General features: G+C 37.5%; 1 protein-coding gene across 2 annotated transcripts in view; it reads left to right on the top strand.

The window, feature by feature from the left end:
- Positions 1–15,692, top strand: part of UNC13C (unc-13 homolog C) — a 587,724-nt gene that overhangs the window by 218,143 nt on the left and 353,889 nt on the right. For both annotated transcript variants that reach the window (XM_060095294.1, XM_060095293.1), the window contains 2 exons: positions 4,187–4,414; positions 5,375–5,516. In XM_060095294.1, coding sequence (XP_059951277.1) covers positions 4,187–4,414; positions 5,375–5,516 — 370 coding nt within the window. The remainder of the gene's footprint in view (positions 1–4,186; positions 4,415–5,374; positions 5,517–15,692) is intronic.

Genomic DNA, 15,692 nt, shown 5'->3' with positions numbered 1-15,692 from the left:
TTTATATGCAATTTAGATGCTTTGGGTAATGAATAAAAATTAAAGAAAATGAAGGTTTCTAGTTAATTGGCTGTTCCATTAAATTAGGTGGAAGGGAGCCATGTGGGATAAGTCTGCCTCTGTCTAAGGTTGAAATCTCTTGCAGTTTTGTTGTGCATAATTGTATTAATCTGTCAATTAAGTGTTTTTTTTTTGTTTTTTTTTTGTTTGTTTTTTTTGCGGTATGCGGGCCTCTCACTGTTGTGGCCTCCCCCGTTGCGGAGCACAGGCTCCGGACACGCAGGCTCCGGACGCGCAGGCTCAGCGGCCATGGCTCACGGGCCCAGCCGCTCCGCGGCATATGGGATCCTCCCAGACCGGGGCACGAACCCGTATCCCCTGCATCGGCAGGCGGACTCTCAACCACTTGCGCCACCAGGGAGGCCCTAAGTGTTTTTATTTATTTTAAATCTATTTATTTATTTATTTTTGGTTGCTTCGGGTCTTTGTCAACGTGCACAGGCTTTCTCTAGTTGCGGCAAGCGAGGGCTACTCTTCATTGTGGTGCGTGGGCTTCTCATTGCAGTGGCTTCTCTGGTTGCGGAGCACGGGCTCTAGGCACGCAGGCTTCAGTAGTTGTGGCTTGCGGGCTCTAGAGCTCAGGCTCAGTAGTTGTGGCTCACAGGCTCTAGGCACACGGGCTTCAGTAGTTGTGGCGCACGGGCTTAGTTGCTCTGCAGCATGTGGGATCTTCCCGACCAGGGCTCGATCCCGTGACCCCTGCATTGGCAGGCGGATTCTCTTTTTTTTTTTTTTTTTTTTTGCGGTACGTGAGCCTCTCACTGCTGTGGCCTCTCCCGTTGCAGAGCACAGGCTCCGGATGCGCAGGCTCAGCGGCCATTGCTCACAGGCCCAGCCGCTCCGCGGCATGTGGGATCTTCCCAGACTGGGGCACGAACCCGTGTCCCCTGCATTGGCAGGCAGACTCTCAACCACTGCGCCACCAGGGAAGCCCGGCAGGTGTATTCTTAACCACTGCGCCACCAGGGAAGTCCCTAAGTGTTTTTAAAAGTAACAAAGATGCATTCCATTTGGATAAAGTATTACTCTTTTTTTTTTTTTAATGGTCCAGAGCCTGATTTTTTTTTTAACATCTTTAGTGGAGTATAATTGCTTTACAATGGTGTGTTAGTTTCTGCTGTATAACAAAGTGAATCAGCTATATGTATACATATAACCCCATATCCCCTCCCTCTTGAGCCTCCCTCCCACCCTCCCTATCCCATCCCTCTAGGGGGTCACAAAGCACCTAGCTGATCTCCCTGTGCTATGCAGCTGCTTCCCACTAGCTATTTTACATTTGGTGGTGTATATGTGTCAGTGCTACTCTCTCACTTCCTCCCAGCTTACCCTCCCCTACCCCCGTGTCCTCAAGTCCATTCTCTTTGTCTGCATTCTAGCAGCTTCATTGAAATACAGTAATATGTCACCAGAGATCAACAATAAAGGAGATCAAAAGAGATATTACACAGTGAAAGCACTTGGTAGAGTAATACATACTTTACCAAGTGCTTTCACTGTGTAATATCTCTTGATCTCCTTTATTGTTGATCTCTGGTGACATATTACTGTATTTCAATGAAGCTGCTAGAATGCAGACAAAGAGAATGGACTACCATTAGAAAAATAAGATGAGATATATAGGTTCAATAAATAACAGGGCAATGAAAAGTCATTGTAGATGAGTTACAAAAATTATAAATTTGTCTTGTATCCCTGAACTAAATAGATCTACTTTGAATCATTTTCTTCAGATCAAAAATATAAAAGTAGAACTTAAAAAAAGCTATATATCTTTTCTAGAAATAACAGTTAAAAGGCTCAAACATGTCTCTATTAACTTGCTCTCCTAGATTGGCGATTTCACAATTTATGGGTCTGTATGTTGTCTGTACATATTGAGTAGATATTCTACTCCAACATCAAAAGCATTGGTGAAAGATTTCAAAGCTAATTGTCAATCTTTCCTAGTTAATTCCTTAAAAGAATTCAAGCGGCAGTTGTTAAGTACAGAGATTTGGTTTCTTAGGAAGAAAAATCTCTTGACATTCCAGCTTTGAATTTGGTAGCTATTACTAGAATGAACATTTATTATGTGGATGGCAGTCAGCTGGCTCTTCCTGAATTTAGAAAAATAATCCAAAATACGTTTAACTCTTGAGAACTTTAACACACTTTTCTAGAGCTTTGAGGGCATAATAGGCACAACAGTAATATTTGTTTAGAAATCTCGGGGAAGTCAACATTTTTATGACACTTTGAGCATTCTTAGAATGACCTTTACAAACCAAACTTTTGAGGCACTTTGAATTTTGTAGGTGACTTTTTCAAGGCACTGCTGTTCTTTCCTTTTAATGAATATTCCAATTCTTGAAGTAAAATAGGCCTTTTGGGGAGTTGTAACTATATAGTGTAGCCTAAGCTAATTTTACCATGTAAGAATTAATGTTCTATGGAGCTAAACCATTACTGACAAATTACAAAAATGCTTATTAATTGCTTAAAGGTGCACAATTCACAAATGTGTAGCTGTTCGAGGGCATGCTTTAACAGATGACTAGGACACTTAGAATGTCCTTTCAAATTATATCTTAAATGGAATACATTAATTTTTAGTATTTTTTAAAAATGTGGTATAAATTCTCAAAGGTTAAAAAAAAAAGGTAAAGACAGGGAAACTGCTCTTTCTGCCAATAGATTTTTCATCTATTTTAGTGTACTCTAACTATACCTTGATTACTATGAATGTATTTTTTCTACTTTAGAAAATAAATGTTTTATTTTCAAATAAATGAAGATGTTCACTAAAATACTGCCGTTAAATTTTAGATGAATTTATTACAAGGAAAGTTCAGAGTTGACTTTTTGTATTTTGTCTTAGCTTCTGTACTTAAATTGGGCATAACTTTCACAGAAGTAGGCTCAAAGGACATTACTGAGGCTATCCTTTGTGATAGGAATTGTACAGATAAATTATCACATTCAGTCTCTAAACTCTGTTAGTATGCTTATTTCAGAAATACAATATTTCCAAAAATATAATACAAGTTGGGCAGTATTTACAGTCATGGAGATAAAAATTGGAATGATTACCACCTATAGACACAATTTTCTTCTTCTTTTCATTGTATATCAGTTGCTTCTGTACCAAAAAGTGTTTGGTTTCAGCAGCGACAGTTCCTATAGACCCTGATACATGCGCCTTTGCTTTCCTACTTCAAACTCAGTAAGGAAACATGAGAACTGGAATCAGTGTCCACTATTTGCTTGTGGAATACTGAGCAACCCAGAGGCCACATAAGACTATCCGGTTGGTAGTTGGAGAAGGTGAGGGACCCAAGAATTGGCTTTTGGAAATCCTTCATTGCCAGGATTTGTGTTATAAACAAAAGTGCCCAGAAAGTTGAGACCGATCATGAAAAAACAATGTCTTAGAAAACAAAACAGAGTTTTGAGTGGAAAGTAAAAATTCAGCCTGTTTAAAACTATGGCCATATCACAGAATGAGAGTTCAAGTCTGTGGTCCATGAGGTAGAGGTAGTCCAGCCCAGTGGTTTCCACATCCTTTTTAAATAGCAGAATTACTTTCATTCCAAGTAAAATTTTACCCTATATTTCAGTATAACAAATAGTGGTCGTATTTATTTTGCAGGGAAAAATTTAAGCTTTTCATTATGATAAATTTCATCAATTAAAAATAATTAGGTACTTTAGATGAACACAAGTATTTGAAATATTGATTTTCAAGTGACGTTTGCTGTATGCATCCAGTCTGTTTCTCAATTTTGTTTTGGTTACTCAGTGAGTAAATATGTGTGGTATATAACAGATTTGATTGTATGCGTTCCTTTTGGTTTTGAAATTTGTTTTTAAAATTTCAAACCAAATATTTGCACAACTGTGATTCAGTTCAGTAATACAACTGAATAAACTGGGATCGTGGAGGTCCATTTCCTTGCCAGTAACACAAGTGCTAGTCTCAGCATAGAGCTTGTTCCCCTGATATTTTTTGAAAAAGCCACCCTGACTCCTCACAATGAAAGCATTCATTCATTCTCATGTTCTTCCTTTTTTTTTTCTCCCTCTCTTGGTCCCTCAAAAAGTAACTTCATGTATATTTACATCACCGTTGATTTTTCTTTTATAGGAGCGGCAGAAAAGAGTTCTAAACATGGTGCGGAAGACAAGACTCAGACCATTATTACAGCCATGAAAGAAAGAATGAAGATCAGGGAGACAAACAGGCCAGAGGTGTTTGAGATAATTCAGGAAATGTTTCAGATTTCTAAAGAAGATTTTGTGCAGTACACAAAGGCGGCCAAACAGAGTGTACTGGACGGAACATCTAAGTGGTCAGCAAAAATAACCATTACAGGTAAAAATAAGTCTTTTTAAAAATTTTCATTCCATATTAAGATTTTTATATGTCTTCGAAATCACTACTACTAATAGTTATAGGTAAGATAAATAGAATTTTTCAATCTTGTCAATATTAAAGTCTAATTGGTACTTCAAATTTCTGAAATGTGTACTAGATAATTGAAATCATTTCAGTCTATGTCTTGTTCTAATCAAAAGCTCTTCAAGAGGAAGAAAGTTCTATTTTGTAATATACTCATCAATACGCTGCAGTTTACAGGAGACTAGCTTTGTTGCTGCCTGCCACTGATAAAAGACAAGAGTAGCCAGTAATCTCTTCAGTCAGTTTTTCTTAATGAGAAAACAAATACTGTTTTATATACTCCTGGATCGGTATCCCTCATTCATTTGATCCTTGATTTGGCAATCTGAGTTTAGTGATGTCTAATAACTTGAACTTCTGAAGTTGCTTGTAAGTAACAGCAACTGCATATGTTACATGTTGATATTTACCATGCCTTTTAACTTACTCATTGTATTCAAAAGGTAAAATAAAGAAGCTCCTATTACTGAGTTGAGTTGATCAATACTGACAGTAAATTCATAAATAAATAAATACATTTTAAATCACAGACTTTTGAATTACATTGGGTAATTTGCTTATTGTATGTGCATTCTCATTTATCTATACATGGTGCAGTGATATATATGAGTATATAGCTAATATGCCTATGTATGTATACCACTACTGTTCATTACAGGCAAAAGCAAATATTCATTAAAGGAAGGTTTTAATGTTCTGTGATTCATTCTTTTATTAAACATTTTGTTAAGTCCTGTTGCTCATGAAAATGAAAGCAGTGGTGTTGCATTGCAAACCAAGGGGACAACGAAATAGAAAATGTTTCCTTCATTATCATTTTATTTGTTTCTGAGGAAATCTTTATATTAAAAGTTTGAATTTGGTTTATTTCAGTGGTTTCTGCACAAGGCTTGCAGGCAAAAGACAAAACAGGGTCAAGTGACCCATATGTTACAGTTCAAGTCGGAAAGAACAAAAGAAGAACTAAAACCATTTTTGGAAACTTGAATCCAGTATGGGATGAGAAGTTTTATTTGTAAGTAAATAATGAAACTATTACAAATATTAAAATATTTCAGGATAAATTTAAGACAGGCATGCAAATATGCAAGCAGTAATTATCTCATATTTTAATTGTATCTATGCATAAATTATAAAAAAGTGAAACGAATATTATGAACTCAATAACCTCATGATATTTATTATTTATTCTTCATCTTGGGAAGCAAGCCAATTAAAAAAGTATTACAAACAAAAAAGTTGGCACAGCTAGGGTGAGTTTGCAGGAGAAAAAAAAAAGACTATGACATGATCTGTAACTTGGGTTGACCCAATATAGTAAGGAATTTACAAGCTTGATTCAGCAATAGCTTGTCATCTGAAGATTGATGACTAAAGACAATAGAAAGATTTGGGGCATCACCTGGCCCATTACAGCTACACCAGCCTGTACTGATGAAATTGTTGATAATAACTTAAAACCTCTCATTTTCGGTGAGGTCATTTATTTTATTTTATTTTATTTTTTTTTTTTTTATTTTTTTTTTTCCGGTATGCGGGCCTCTCACTGTTGTGGCCTCCCCCGTCGCGGAGCACAGGCTCCGGACGCGCAGGCTCCGGATGCGCAGGCTCAGCGGCCATGGCTCACGGGCCCAGCCGCTCCGCGGCATATGGGATCCTCCCAGACCGGGGCACGAACCCGTATCCCCTGCATCGGCAGGCGGACTCTCAACCACTTGCGCCACCAGGGAGGCCCGAGGTCATTTATTTTAAACCTCTTATATCCTGTACCAAACAGCAAGAAATCATTTTTTGTCAAGGGTTCTTTTCTTTCTATTACCCCTTCTTGGAGAGAGATAAGATAACTTCCAATTACCATTTGGTAGAAATGAAAAGCCCTAACTGTGAGTTTAAAGGCAGACTGTTCTTTTTCTTTCCTTCTTTCTTTGTTAATAGTTTACACATGGATCTCATAAACATGCTAAATAAGCAAACTCAACATATACAGCTTGTTTGGGAATGTGGACAAGAGTATATATAAAATACAGAATTTCACATGTATATTGGCTGATGAAGGGAGTGTTAAGAAAAGGGTGTGGAAAATCAGTTGGGACCCAATAACAGAGAGTACCATGGAAAAAGTTAAGAGCTTTCTATGATTTCTACTTCAGACTGCTGAGAGAAACCATTTTAATATCTCTTTGTTTGTTAAGAGAAGATAAGAAATCAATTGATAGTCATAAATTCTTATTCCTAAGGCAGTTAAGTATGTGAAAAAAGTAGGATAAGGGCAAAAAAGGGGAGGGACAAGGACTGTGGGAAACTTGAGAGCAAGTGACGTGGGAAAGAGACAGCTTCCACTGCCATGCAGTCCTGCAGCTGCAATGCAGCTAGAGTTTCCAGTTTCTTAGGAGAAGCTGGAGATTTGAAAGTTTAAAAATAACTTTATTGAAGTATAATTGGAAAAAAAAAAGTCTACGTCTTCAAACTGTACAATTTAAGTTTTGACATATGTATACCCCATGAAACCATCACCACAGACAAGAAAATGAGCATAGCTCTCAACCCAAAAAGGTTCTTTATGCCCCATTGAAGCCATCCCTCCTGACTGCCCCCCGATGCCAGGCAATCACTGGCTGACTTTATGGTGCTATAGAACTTTTTTTTTTTTTTTTTTTTTTTTTTGCATGTCTACAATTTTATGTGAATAGATCTTACAGCATGCGTCCTTCTTTTGTGTGTTTTTTTTCACTCAGCATAGCTGTTTTGAGATCCACCCATGTTGTAGGGTTTAGCAATAATTTATTTCTTTTTATTGCCAGGTAGCATTTCATTGTATTAAAATATAACCGTTTGTTTATGCAGTCACCTTCAATGGCCATTTGGTATGTTTCTAGTTTTTAGCTATTAAAAAATAAAGTTGTTAGGAGCAAGTGGCTTGAGTCTCTTAAAGAAAAAAAAATGGGGCCTCCCTGGTGGCGCAAGTGGTTGAGAGTCCGCCTGCCGATGCAGGGGATACGGGTTCGTGCCCCGGTCTGGGAGGATCCCATATGCCGCGGAGCGGCTGGGCCCGTGAGCCATGGCCGCTGAGCCTGCGCGTCCGGAGCCTGCGCGTCCGGAGCCTGTGCTCCGCAACGGGGGAGGCCACAACAGTGAGAGGCCCGCATACCGCAAAAAAAAAAAAAAAAAAAAAAAAAAAAGAAAAAAAAATGATGCAGGTAATACCTAAGGATATATGTTTACATTTCTCTTGAATAAATACCTAACACTAGAATAGCTGGAACATATATTAGGAGCATGTTTAATTTTTAACTCTTCCTAAGTGCTTGTACAATTCTATGTACATTTTCACCACCTATGTATGGGAATTCCAGGTCATACAAATCCTTCCAATGTAAGGCCAGTCTTTTGGATTTTAGCCATTCTAATATGTGTGTCTTGTTATCTTACACTGCTTTTATTTTGCATTTATCTAACGACTAATGATTTCAGGCATCTTAGAATATGTTTATATGCTATCCATGTATCTTCATCAGTTAACTATCCAAGTATTTTGCCCATTTTTATTTTTTTGTGTTTTTATTTGTGTAAGTTTTATATTTTTATGTTTCACACGTTGGTCTTTGATACATTTTGATGTGATTATTTTTAATGTAGTATAAGTTATAGACCCAAGTTCTTTATTTCGTGTATGGAAATCCAATGGTTCCTGCACCATTTTTTGAAAACACTATCCTTTCTGTACTAAACTGCTTTTGCACCTTTTATAAAATTCAGCTTTCTGTATATGTGTGGAGGTTATTTCTGTTTCTGGATTTTTTATTCTGATCTTTTTCTCCATGTATATGCCACTACCACATGGTCTTGATTACTTTAGTTATACTTTATAATAAATAAAGTCTTAAAATCAGGTAGTGCCAGCCCTCCAACTTTTTCTTTTTTTCAAAGTTATTTTATCTATTTTAGAACCTTTGAATTATTTTCATGTGAAGTTTTTAATTGGCTTATCATTTTTCACACGAAAGAAAGCCTGATACGGTTTTGATTGCTTTATTGCCTTGGCTAAGATTTCCAGTATAATGCCAAGTAAAAGTGATAAGAACAGACATCCTGGCCTTGTTCCTGATCTTAGATGGAAAACGTTCCTTTCTTGATTAACTGTGATATTAGCTTTGGGCTTATTGCAGATGCAACTTTTCCAGTTAAGACAGCCATCTTCTACTTCCAGTAGGCTAAGAATTTTGATCAGAAATCAATGTTGCATTTTGTCTAATGCTTTTACTGCATCTATTGAGAGAATCATGTAATTCTGAATGTCATTTTTAAAACTTTACTTGGCCGATATTGTTCCATTGTCTTTGTGTTTGCCTCGCTTCCTTATTTTCAATGATAAATCTGTTGTCTTCTTTGTTACCTTGTACATGTCTTTTCCCCTCCATATCTGCTTTTAAGGTTTTGTTTTCTTTACTCACCTGTACAATTTGATTGCAGTGCGCCATAGTGTAATTTTCTTTGTGTTTCTGGTGCTTAGGGTTTATTGAGCTACTTGGGCCTGTGAGTCTGAGGTTTTCTTTAAATTTGGGGAAATTTTGGCCACTGTTTCTTTAAATATTCTTTCTGTCCCTGTCTTCTGGAGATTTCACTTATACATATATTAAGCCTCTTGAAGTTGTCCCACAGGCCATGGATGCTCTTATGTTCTCTCCCTCTCTCTCTGCCCCCCTTCCTTTCTCTGTGTTTCACTTTAAATTATTTCTATTGCTAGGCATTCAAATTCACTGACCTTTTCTTCTGTAATGTCTAATCTACTCTTAATCCAAGCCACTGTGTTTTTCATCTCAGACTTTTTTTTTTTTTTTTTTTTTTTTGCGGTATGCGGGCCTCTCACTGTTGTGGCCTCTCCCATTGTGGAGCACAGGCTCCGGACGCGCAGGCTCAGCGGCCATGGCTCACGGGCCCAGCCGCTCCATGGCATGTGGGATCTTCCCGGACCGGGGCACGAACCCGTGTCCCTGCATCGGCAGGCGGACTCTCAACCACTGCACCACCAGGGAAGCCCTCATCTCAGACATTTATTTTCCATGTCAGGGAGTTCAAATTGAGTCTCTGTATCTTCCATATCTCTACTTAATTGTTTTAAAAATTAAGATGTTATTGGGGGGGAGGTTCATAGGAAAATTGAGGGGAATGTGTAGTGATTTCCCATGTACCTGCTACCCCCACGCATGCATAGCCTGCCTCCATTATCACCATCTCCCACCAGCATGTGGGTATATTGTTACAATTGATAAACCTACATTGACACAAGATAATCACTCAAAATTCAGAGTAGACATTACCTTTCTCATAGTGTTTTACATTTTATACATTTGGGCAAATGTATAATGACATGTATCCATCATTATGGTATCATACAAAGTACTTTGACAGCCTTAAAAATCCTCTGCGCTTCATCCGTTCATTCCTCTTCCCTCACCAAATCCTTGGTAACTACTGATCTTTTTACTGTCTCCAAAGTTTTGCCTTTTCTAAAACGTCATATAGTTGGAGTCATACAGTATGTAGCATTTTCAGATTGACTTTTTTTTTCATTTAGTAATATGCATTGAAGGTTCCTCTGTGGTTTTTTTTCATGGCTTGATATCTCATTTCTTTTTCAGCACTGAATAATATTTAATTGCCTTGATGTACTAGAGTGTTCTTATTCATTCATCTACTGAAGAACATCTTGGTTACTTCCAGGTTTTAGCCATTATGGATAAAGCTGCTATAAATATTCATATGCAGGTTTTTATGTGGACATAAATTTTCAGCTCCTTAGGGTAAATGCCAAGGAGTATGATTGCTAGATTCTATGGTAAGGGTATGTTTCGTTTTGTAAGAAACTGCCAAACTGTCTTCCATAGTGGCTGGACCATTTTGTGTTCTCACCAGCAGTGAATAACAGTTCCTCTTGTTCCACATCCTCTTTAGCGTTTGACATTGTCAGTATTTTGAATTTCGGCTGATCTGGTACGTGTGTATGATACCTCGTTTTAATTTGATTTTCATTTGAGACGATCCATGTTGAACATCTATTCATTTGCTTATTTGCAATCCTGTTCATTATCTTTGGTGAGGTGTCTGTTAAGCTTTTTGGCCCATTTCTTAATCAAGTTGTTTATTATTATTGAGTTTTAAGATTTCTTTGAATATTTTGGATAATAGTCTTTCATCACATGTGCCCTTTGAAAATACTTTCTGCATGTCTGTGGCTTGTTTTCTCATTCCCCTGACACTGTCTTTCTCTCCTTAGCTTTCTGATTCATGCAGTACTTATAATAATTGTTTTGATGCCCTTGACTGACAATTCTAACAGTTGTGTCCATTCTTGGTCAGTTTTGATTGATAATTTTTTTTCCTTTATTTTGTGTCATGTTTTTCTGCTACTTCATGTGCCTGGTAATTTTATATTGGATGACAGACAGACTTTGCAAATATTACTTTGTTGGTTGCTGGATACTTTTGGCATCCTCTAAATATTCTTGAGCTCTGTTCTGAGACATAGTTAAGTTACATGGAAACATATAGTTCTTTAGGTAGGTCTTGCTTTTTAAAATTTGTTAAGTGGGAATGAAATAGCACTCAACTTCAGGCTAATTATTCCTCAGTACTGAAGCAAGACTCTTCCATGTCCTCCACCTACTGACTCAAGAATGATAAGGTTTTCTTGTCTGTGCAGTCAACACAAACACTATTTCTAGCCTTGGTGAGTGTTGGGCACTGTGATGTCTAATCCTTTTAAGGGTGGCTTTTAACCTGGCTTTGGGTAGTTTCATCACATGTGTGCACTTATTACTCAGCTGATTGCTCAAGATGAGCCTGAAGTAGATTGTTGCTTTCTTTCTGTTCAGTTCTCTTCTTTTTGATAGTATGTATGCCCTGTGACTTCTAGCTACATTGGCTTTTTCAGAATTTCAACTCTGTCGTTCCAACTCAGAGAGTCCAGTGGACTCCACCTGGGTTTTCTCTCTTTGCACAGTGGCCTGGAAACTCCCTCAGGGAAGTAAGCTGAAGTAATGTAAGGCTCACCTTGTTAATTTTTTTCACCTCCCTGAAATCACTGTTCTTCTTTGACAGATCTTCAGTATATTGAGAAACAATGTTTCATATATTTCACTCACTTTTTGACTTTTCACGTGGGGGGGAATCTCTAGTCCCAGTTACTCCATCTTGACTAGAATAGAAAGTCTGGAACTTTGAATTTATTGATAAGCAAAACAAAATAAAACAGTATGAAAGCCAACACAGAACATGTCAAACAAGGTACAACCTTTAGAGGTATGAGCCATAGGTTTTCAGTTGCAATCTATGAAATAAAGCATCCATTTAAAGAAATGCAGTAGTAGAAATATTCTAGTTTTATAATCCTGCAAAGGACTCCTTTTGACAAATCAGCTGAATAATTATAAGTGCATGCGTATGAGGAAACTTCCCAAGACCAAGGTAAGGTCCACCCAAAATAATTAGATATGACAGTGCCCAGTGTTCAGTCACGTCAGGAATACTGTTTGCTCCCACTGGACAGGCTAGAAAAATTCATGGTTCATGGGCTGAGTATACTGGAAATGGATATTGAAAACATGAGTTATCAGTATTCTAGCTGGCAGTTTTTCATGTAATTTACTGTATACCTGTTTTCCTTTTGATAGGAGGCACCAACAATACATGTATTTTTAAAACAACATCCTTTTCAAGGAAGAAGAAATTTAAATTTATTGCACCAGGCTGTGCATATAATATATATATATTTTTTCACATTTTTCACTTTACTGACAAAATATTTATGAGCTTTAAGTGAAATCATGCTCACAAATATTTTCCATATTTTCCTTCTAGAATATCAAAAAATGAATGGCTAAATTTTCAACAGTAATTACTTTTGTTGCCAGTTACCTGAACTCCAAGATTCCATTTTTATTATCGATGTTCTATATGACTGGTTCTAGAAATACTATTTTGAATCTACCTGTGCATGATTTCATTTGACCATGAAAATGGTGTGAAAGTTGCAAACTTATCTTCCTTTATAAGGAAGGAGGAAATGAGTTTATAGTGAATTTATGTGCAGATTTTGAAAAATGCATAAATGTCGCAGATGAACTCACCCAGGCCTCCCACTACCCTGACAGTTCTGCCCTGTGAACTGGAGTGTAAAAATGTGTCCTAACATTCTGAAAATAGGATGGCTTATTCATCGTATGGCTTTAGTTTGCATTTTGGGCAATTTGCTTCAATTCTGAGCTTTAGCTTTTCTAATATGGAGAAAATGGGATAATACATACTTCCCAGAACTGATATATTTGTTGAGATAATGTATATAGAGCTTTTGTCACTTGTTAAGCATATTCAAAATGGCAGTTGTATTTTTATAATTATTAGCATTAATAACATGATCACATCCTTTGTGCTGAGATTCAGGACTTAGAGCAGAAATGGCAGTAATACTTTCATACCGAAAAGGTTCCATCCTGGATAGTGAGGCCAAGGGGAGTCTGATGAACAAGGTGTTGTAGGAAGGAAGTACTGCTGAAAGAAGAATTTAGAGAATTGAAACTGGGCGAAGTTTTGAGACATGGTTTTATCCAACTCCCTCATTTTACTGATGAGAAAATCAAAGCTTAGACAGGTTATAGTAGAGCCAAGACTACAAAGCAGCCCCCTATTGTGAAGGCAAAAATAAGATACAAGTAGAAATAAAGAGGTGTGTCTTTTCCCACATTCAGACTCTTCCTCTGGAAAAAGTGCAGTTGACCTGAACTGGGCAGGCAGTCACAAAGCTGGTAAGACAAAAATGCAGATGAAGTAATGTTTCAATTTTTTTTTGTTTGAAAGCCTAATTGTTCCCCCACTAATGGCACTTCGATGCCCTCGAAAGATTAATGCTAAGTAATTTCAATTTTAATTTTACCTCTCTTGCCATGGGTTAAAAAAAGAAGTTTGAAATTTTAATCTTCAAAAGACTATGGATGTGTGATTCTAGAATGCGGCACTCTGGACAGTGTTTACAGAAAACAGACATGACCAAATAAGCCCTTGCAGAAATGTGGGGTAGGAGGGGTTGTAAGCATATGTAATTTTTAAAATATCACATGAGAATTAATTACACTAATCTATATGAAAGCACTTTGAAATTGATATAGTGTTATGTAAATCTAAGGTGCTCCTTATTTTTGCTCTTGGATCCTAGTAAGTTATGGATTCGATCATTTCATAATTAATTATGACCCGATTTTATTTTCCTGTGCTACAGTTAAAGAAATGGTTATGCTTATCATAAACCATTCCCTCAGGAGGGAAAGGAGTCAGTCTCTCCCAGTGGGTTCTAGAGAGAAAATGGCAGTATAGTCTGCCCATTTGAATAAGACATTTTGTAGTTAGAAGACTTAAATTTTATATATGTGTTGATACTATGCTTTCTAGAGAACTCTACAGTTGATCCTTGGTGCCTCACTTTTGCTAACATAGGAAATAAAAACAAAATATGCTGATTCCCTCCTGCAGGGGCAGTAGCAGATATGTATTGGCTATCTTTTTTTGATTGGTGTCAATATTAACCATTGGAGTAAAGAGTTATTTTAATAACAGAGTCTAGTCAATACAATGCCTGTGGTAGGAGTGTGGACACGCCCTCATTTATTCATGGTGGTGTTGAATAGGCACAGCAGTGGTGTTTAAATATTCTACACGTGTATTGACTGAACAACCAGCTTCACTTGCTTTGTGGGGTATTGGTTAAATTCCACCCTCATTTCCTGAGTATCCTTTATATGCAAAGCACTGTCCTGGGTCCACGGAAAGTACTGACTTGAGTAATTTCATGTTATACCCAAAAGCTCTCTGGCCTTCAAGTTTATAAACCTGAGTTCCAGAACTGTTCTGGATCCAGCATGCTTCTTGACCTCCAGGAAACCCCTCAACCTCTTTGAATCTCAATTTCACAGTGGGCATTGTGCATAAAAAGTATTCCCCACCTTGACTCAATGAAGTTATTATTAGGAGGTAGTGTACATGAAAGCTCTTTTAACACATAAGCACCCAAAATTCATAATGCTGTTATTTATAGAGGTTTGATTGTCTTTGCCCTTTGAAGCATATGCCACTCATGTTGCATTCACAGCTACCCAGATGGGGTGGCACACAGCGTACCTCAGGCCCAAGGCTCTCCACTGTGCCATGCGCTACTTAGCCCAGGGCTGAGTATGAATTAAGAATAAACTAAGCTCCATAGGAGATAACATTAAAATACTACAGTTAAATAAAAATGTCTTCAGTGCATGGCAGGTTAATATTTTAAAATGACAGCCTGAATGTAATCAAGGATTTGATTTATTGCCTGGATTACTAGCCGAGGCCTTTCCTGGGCTATGTGGGAAGGGAGCATTTCCTCAGTCGTCTGAGCTAGCTTACAATGATGCATCAGGAAGTCATTTGTCAAGAAGATAGTCCCACGATTGTCTAAAGCAAGAAGGAGTTTAGTCACATTTTACGGGCTTACAAATTTGTTTACTTATCATTGTCTACATTGTGAATATGCCTGGCAACAGGGGGATATAATAACCAATACTGCCTTTCACTTAGTAAATGAGGTTGAGCCATTACTCATCCATATACAGCAGAGCCAATAGACTAGCACCTACTTCATGAATAATTCATACCAGAACTTAAGGGTTAATAAGGAGAGGAAGATGTATGGAAAGAGGTCTGGACAGAATTCAGTGAAGTATGAACTTAGGGCCACCAAAAAGAATTGATTTATATTCAACAAACCATAAAATTTTGGATCAGGACAGATCCTTGATATTCTATAGGCTGAGATACAGAGGGCCATATACTTTATTTAGTTTTAAACTGAGGATCAACTAGAATTCAAACAAAATCCCCCAAATCTTTAGGGAGCAGTTAAATTACAAACAGCAAACTCTTGGGGCAATGGGGTCTATTCTGTAGAGATCCCTCTTGGTGGGAAGAAAGGGTCTACATTTAAACTGGTCCGTAGAAAAGGAATTAGGAGGAAACAAATTGTATTACAGAAAGCCTTTACAGGAATCCAGGAAAAGCCAAACAGTAGAACTCCAAAAGGACAGAAATTATTATGCCCGTTTATTTTCTCTATTTTTCTCTGATGTTTTTACATCTCTACCTGTTTTTCTCCATCTCTGATCCTCCATTA

Source organism: Mesoplodon densirostris, chromosome 4 (assembly GCF_025265405.1).
Source record: "Mesoplodon densirostris isolate mMesDen1 chromosome 4, mMesDen1 primary haplotype, whole genome shotgun sequence".
Lineage (NCBI taxonomy): Eukaryota > Metazoa > Chordata > Mammalia > Artiodactyla > Ziphiidae > Mesoplodon > Mesoplodon densirostris.
The sequence above is the reverse complement of the archived record's forward strand: the minus strand, read 5'-3'. Positions and strand labels throughout refer to the sequence as shown.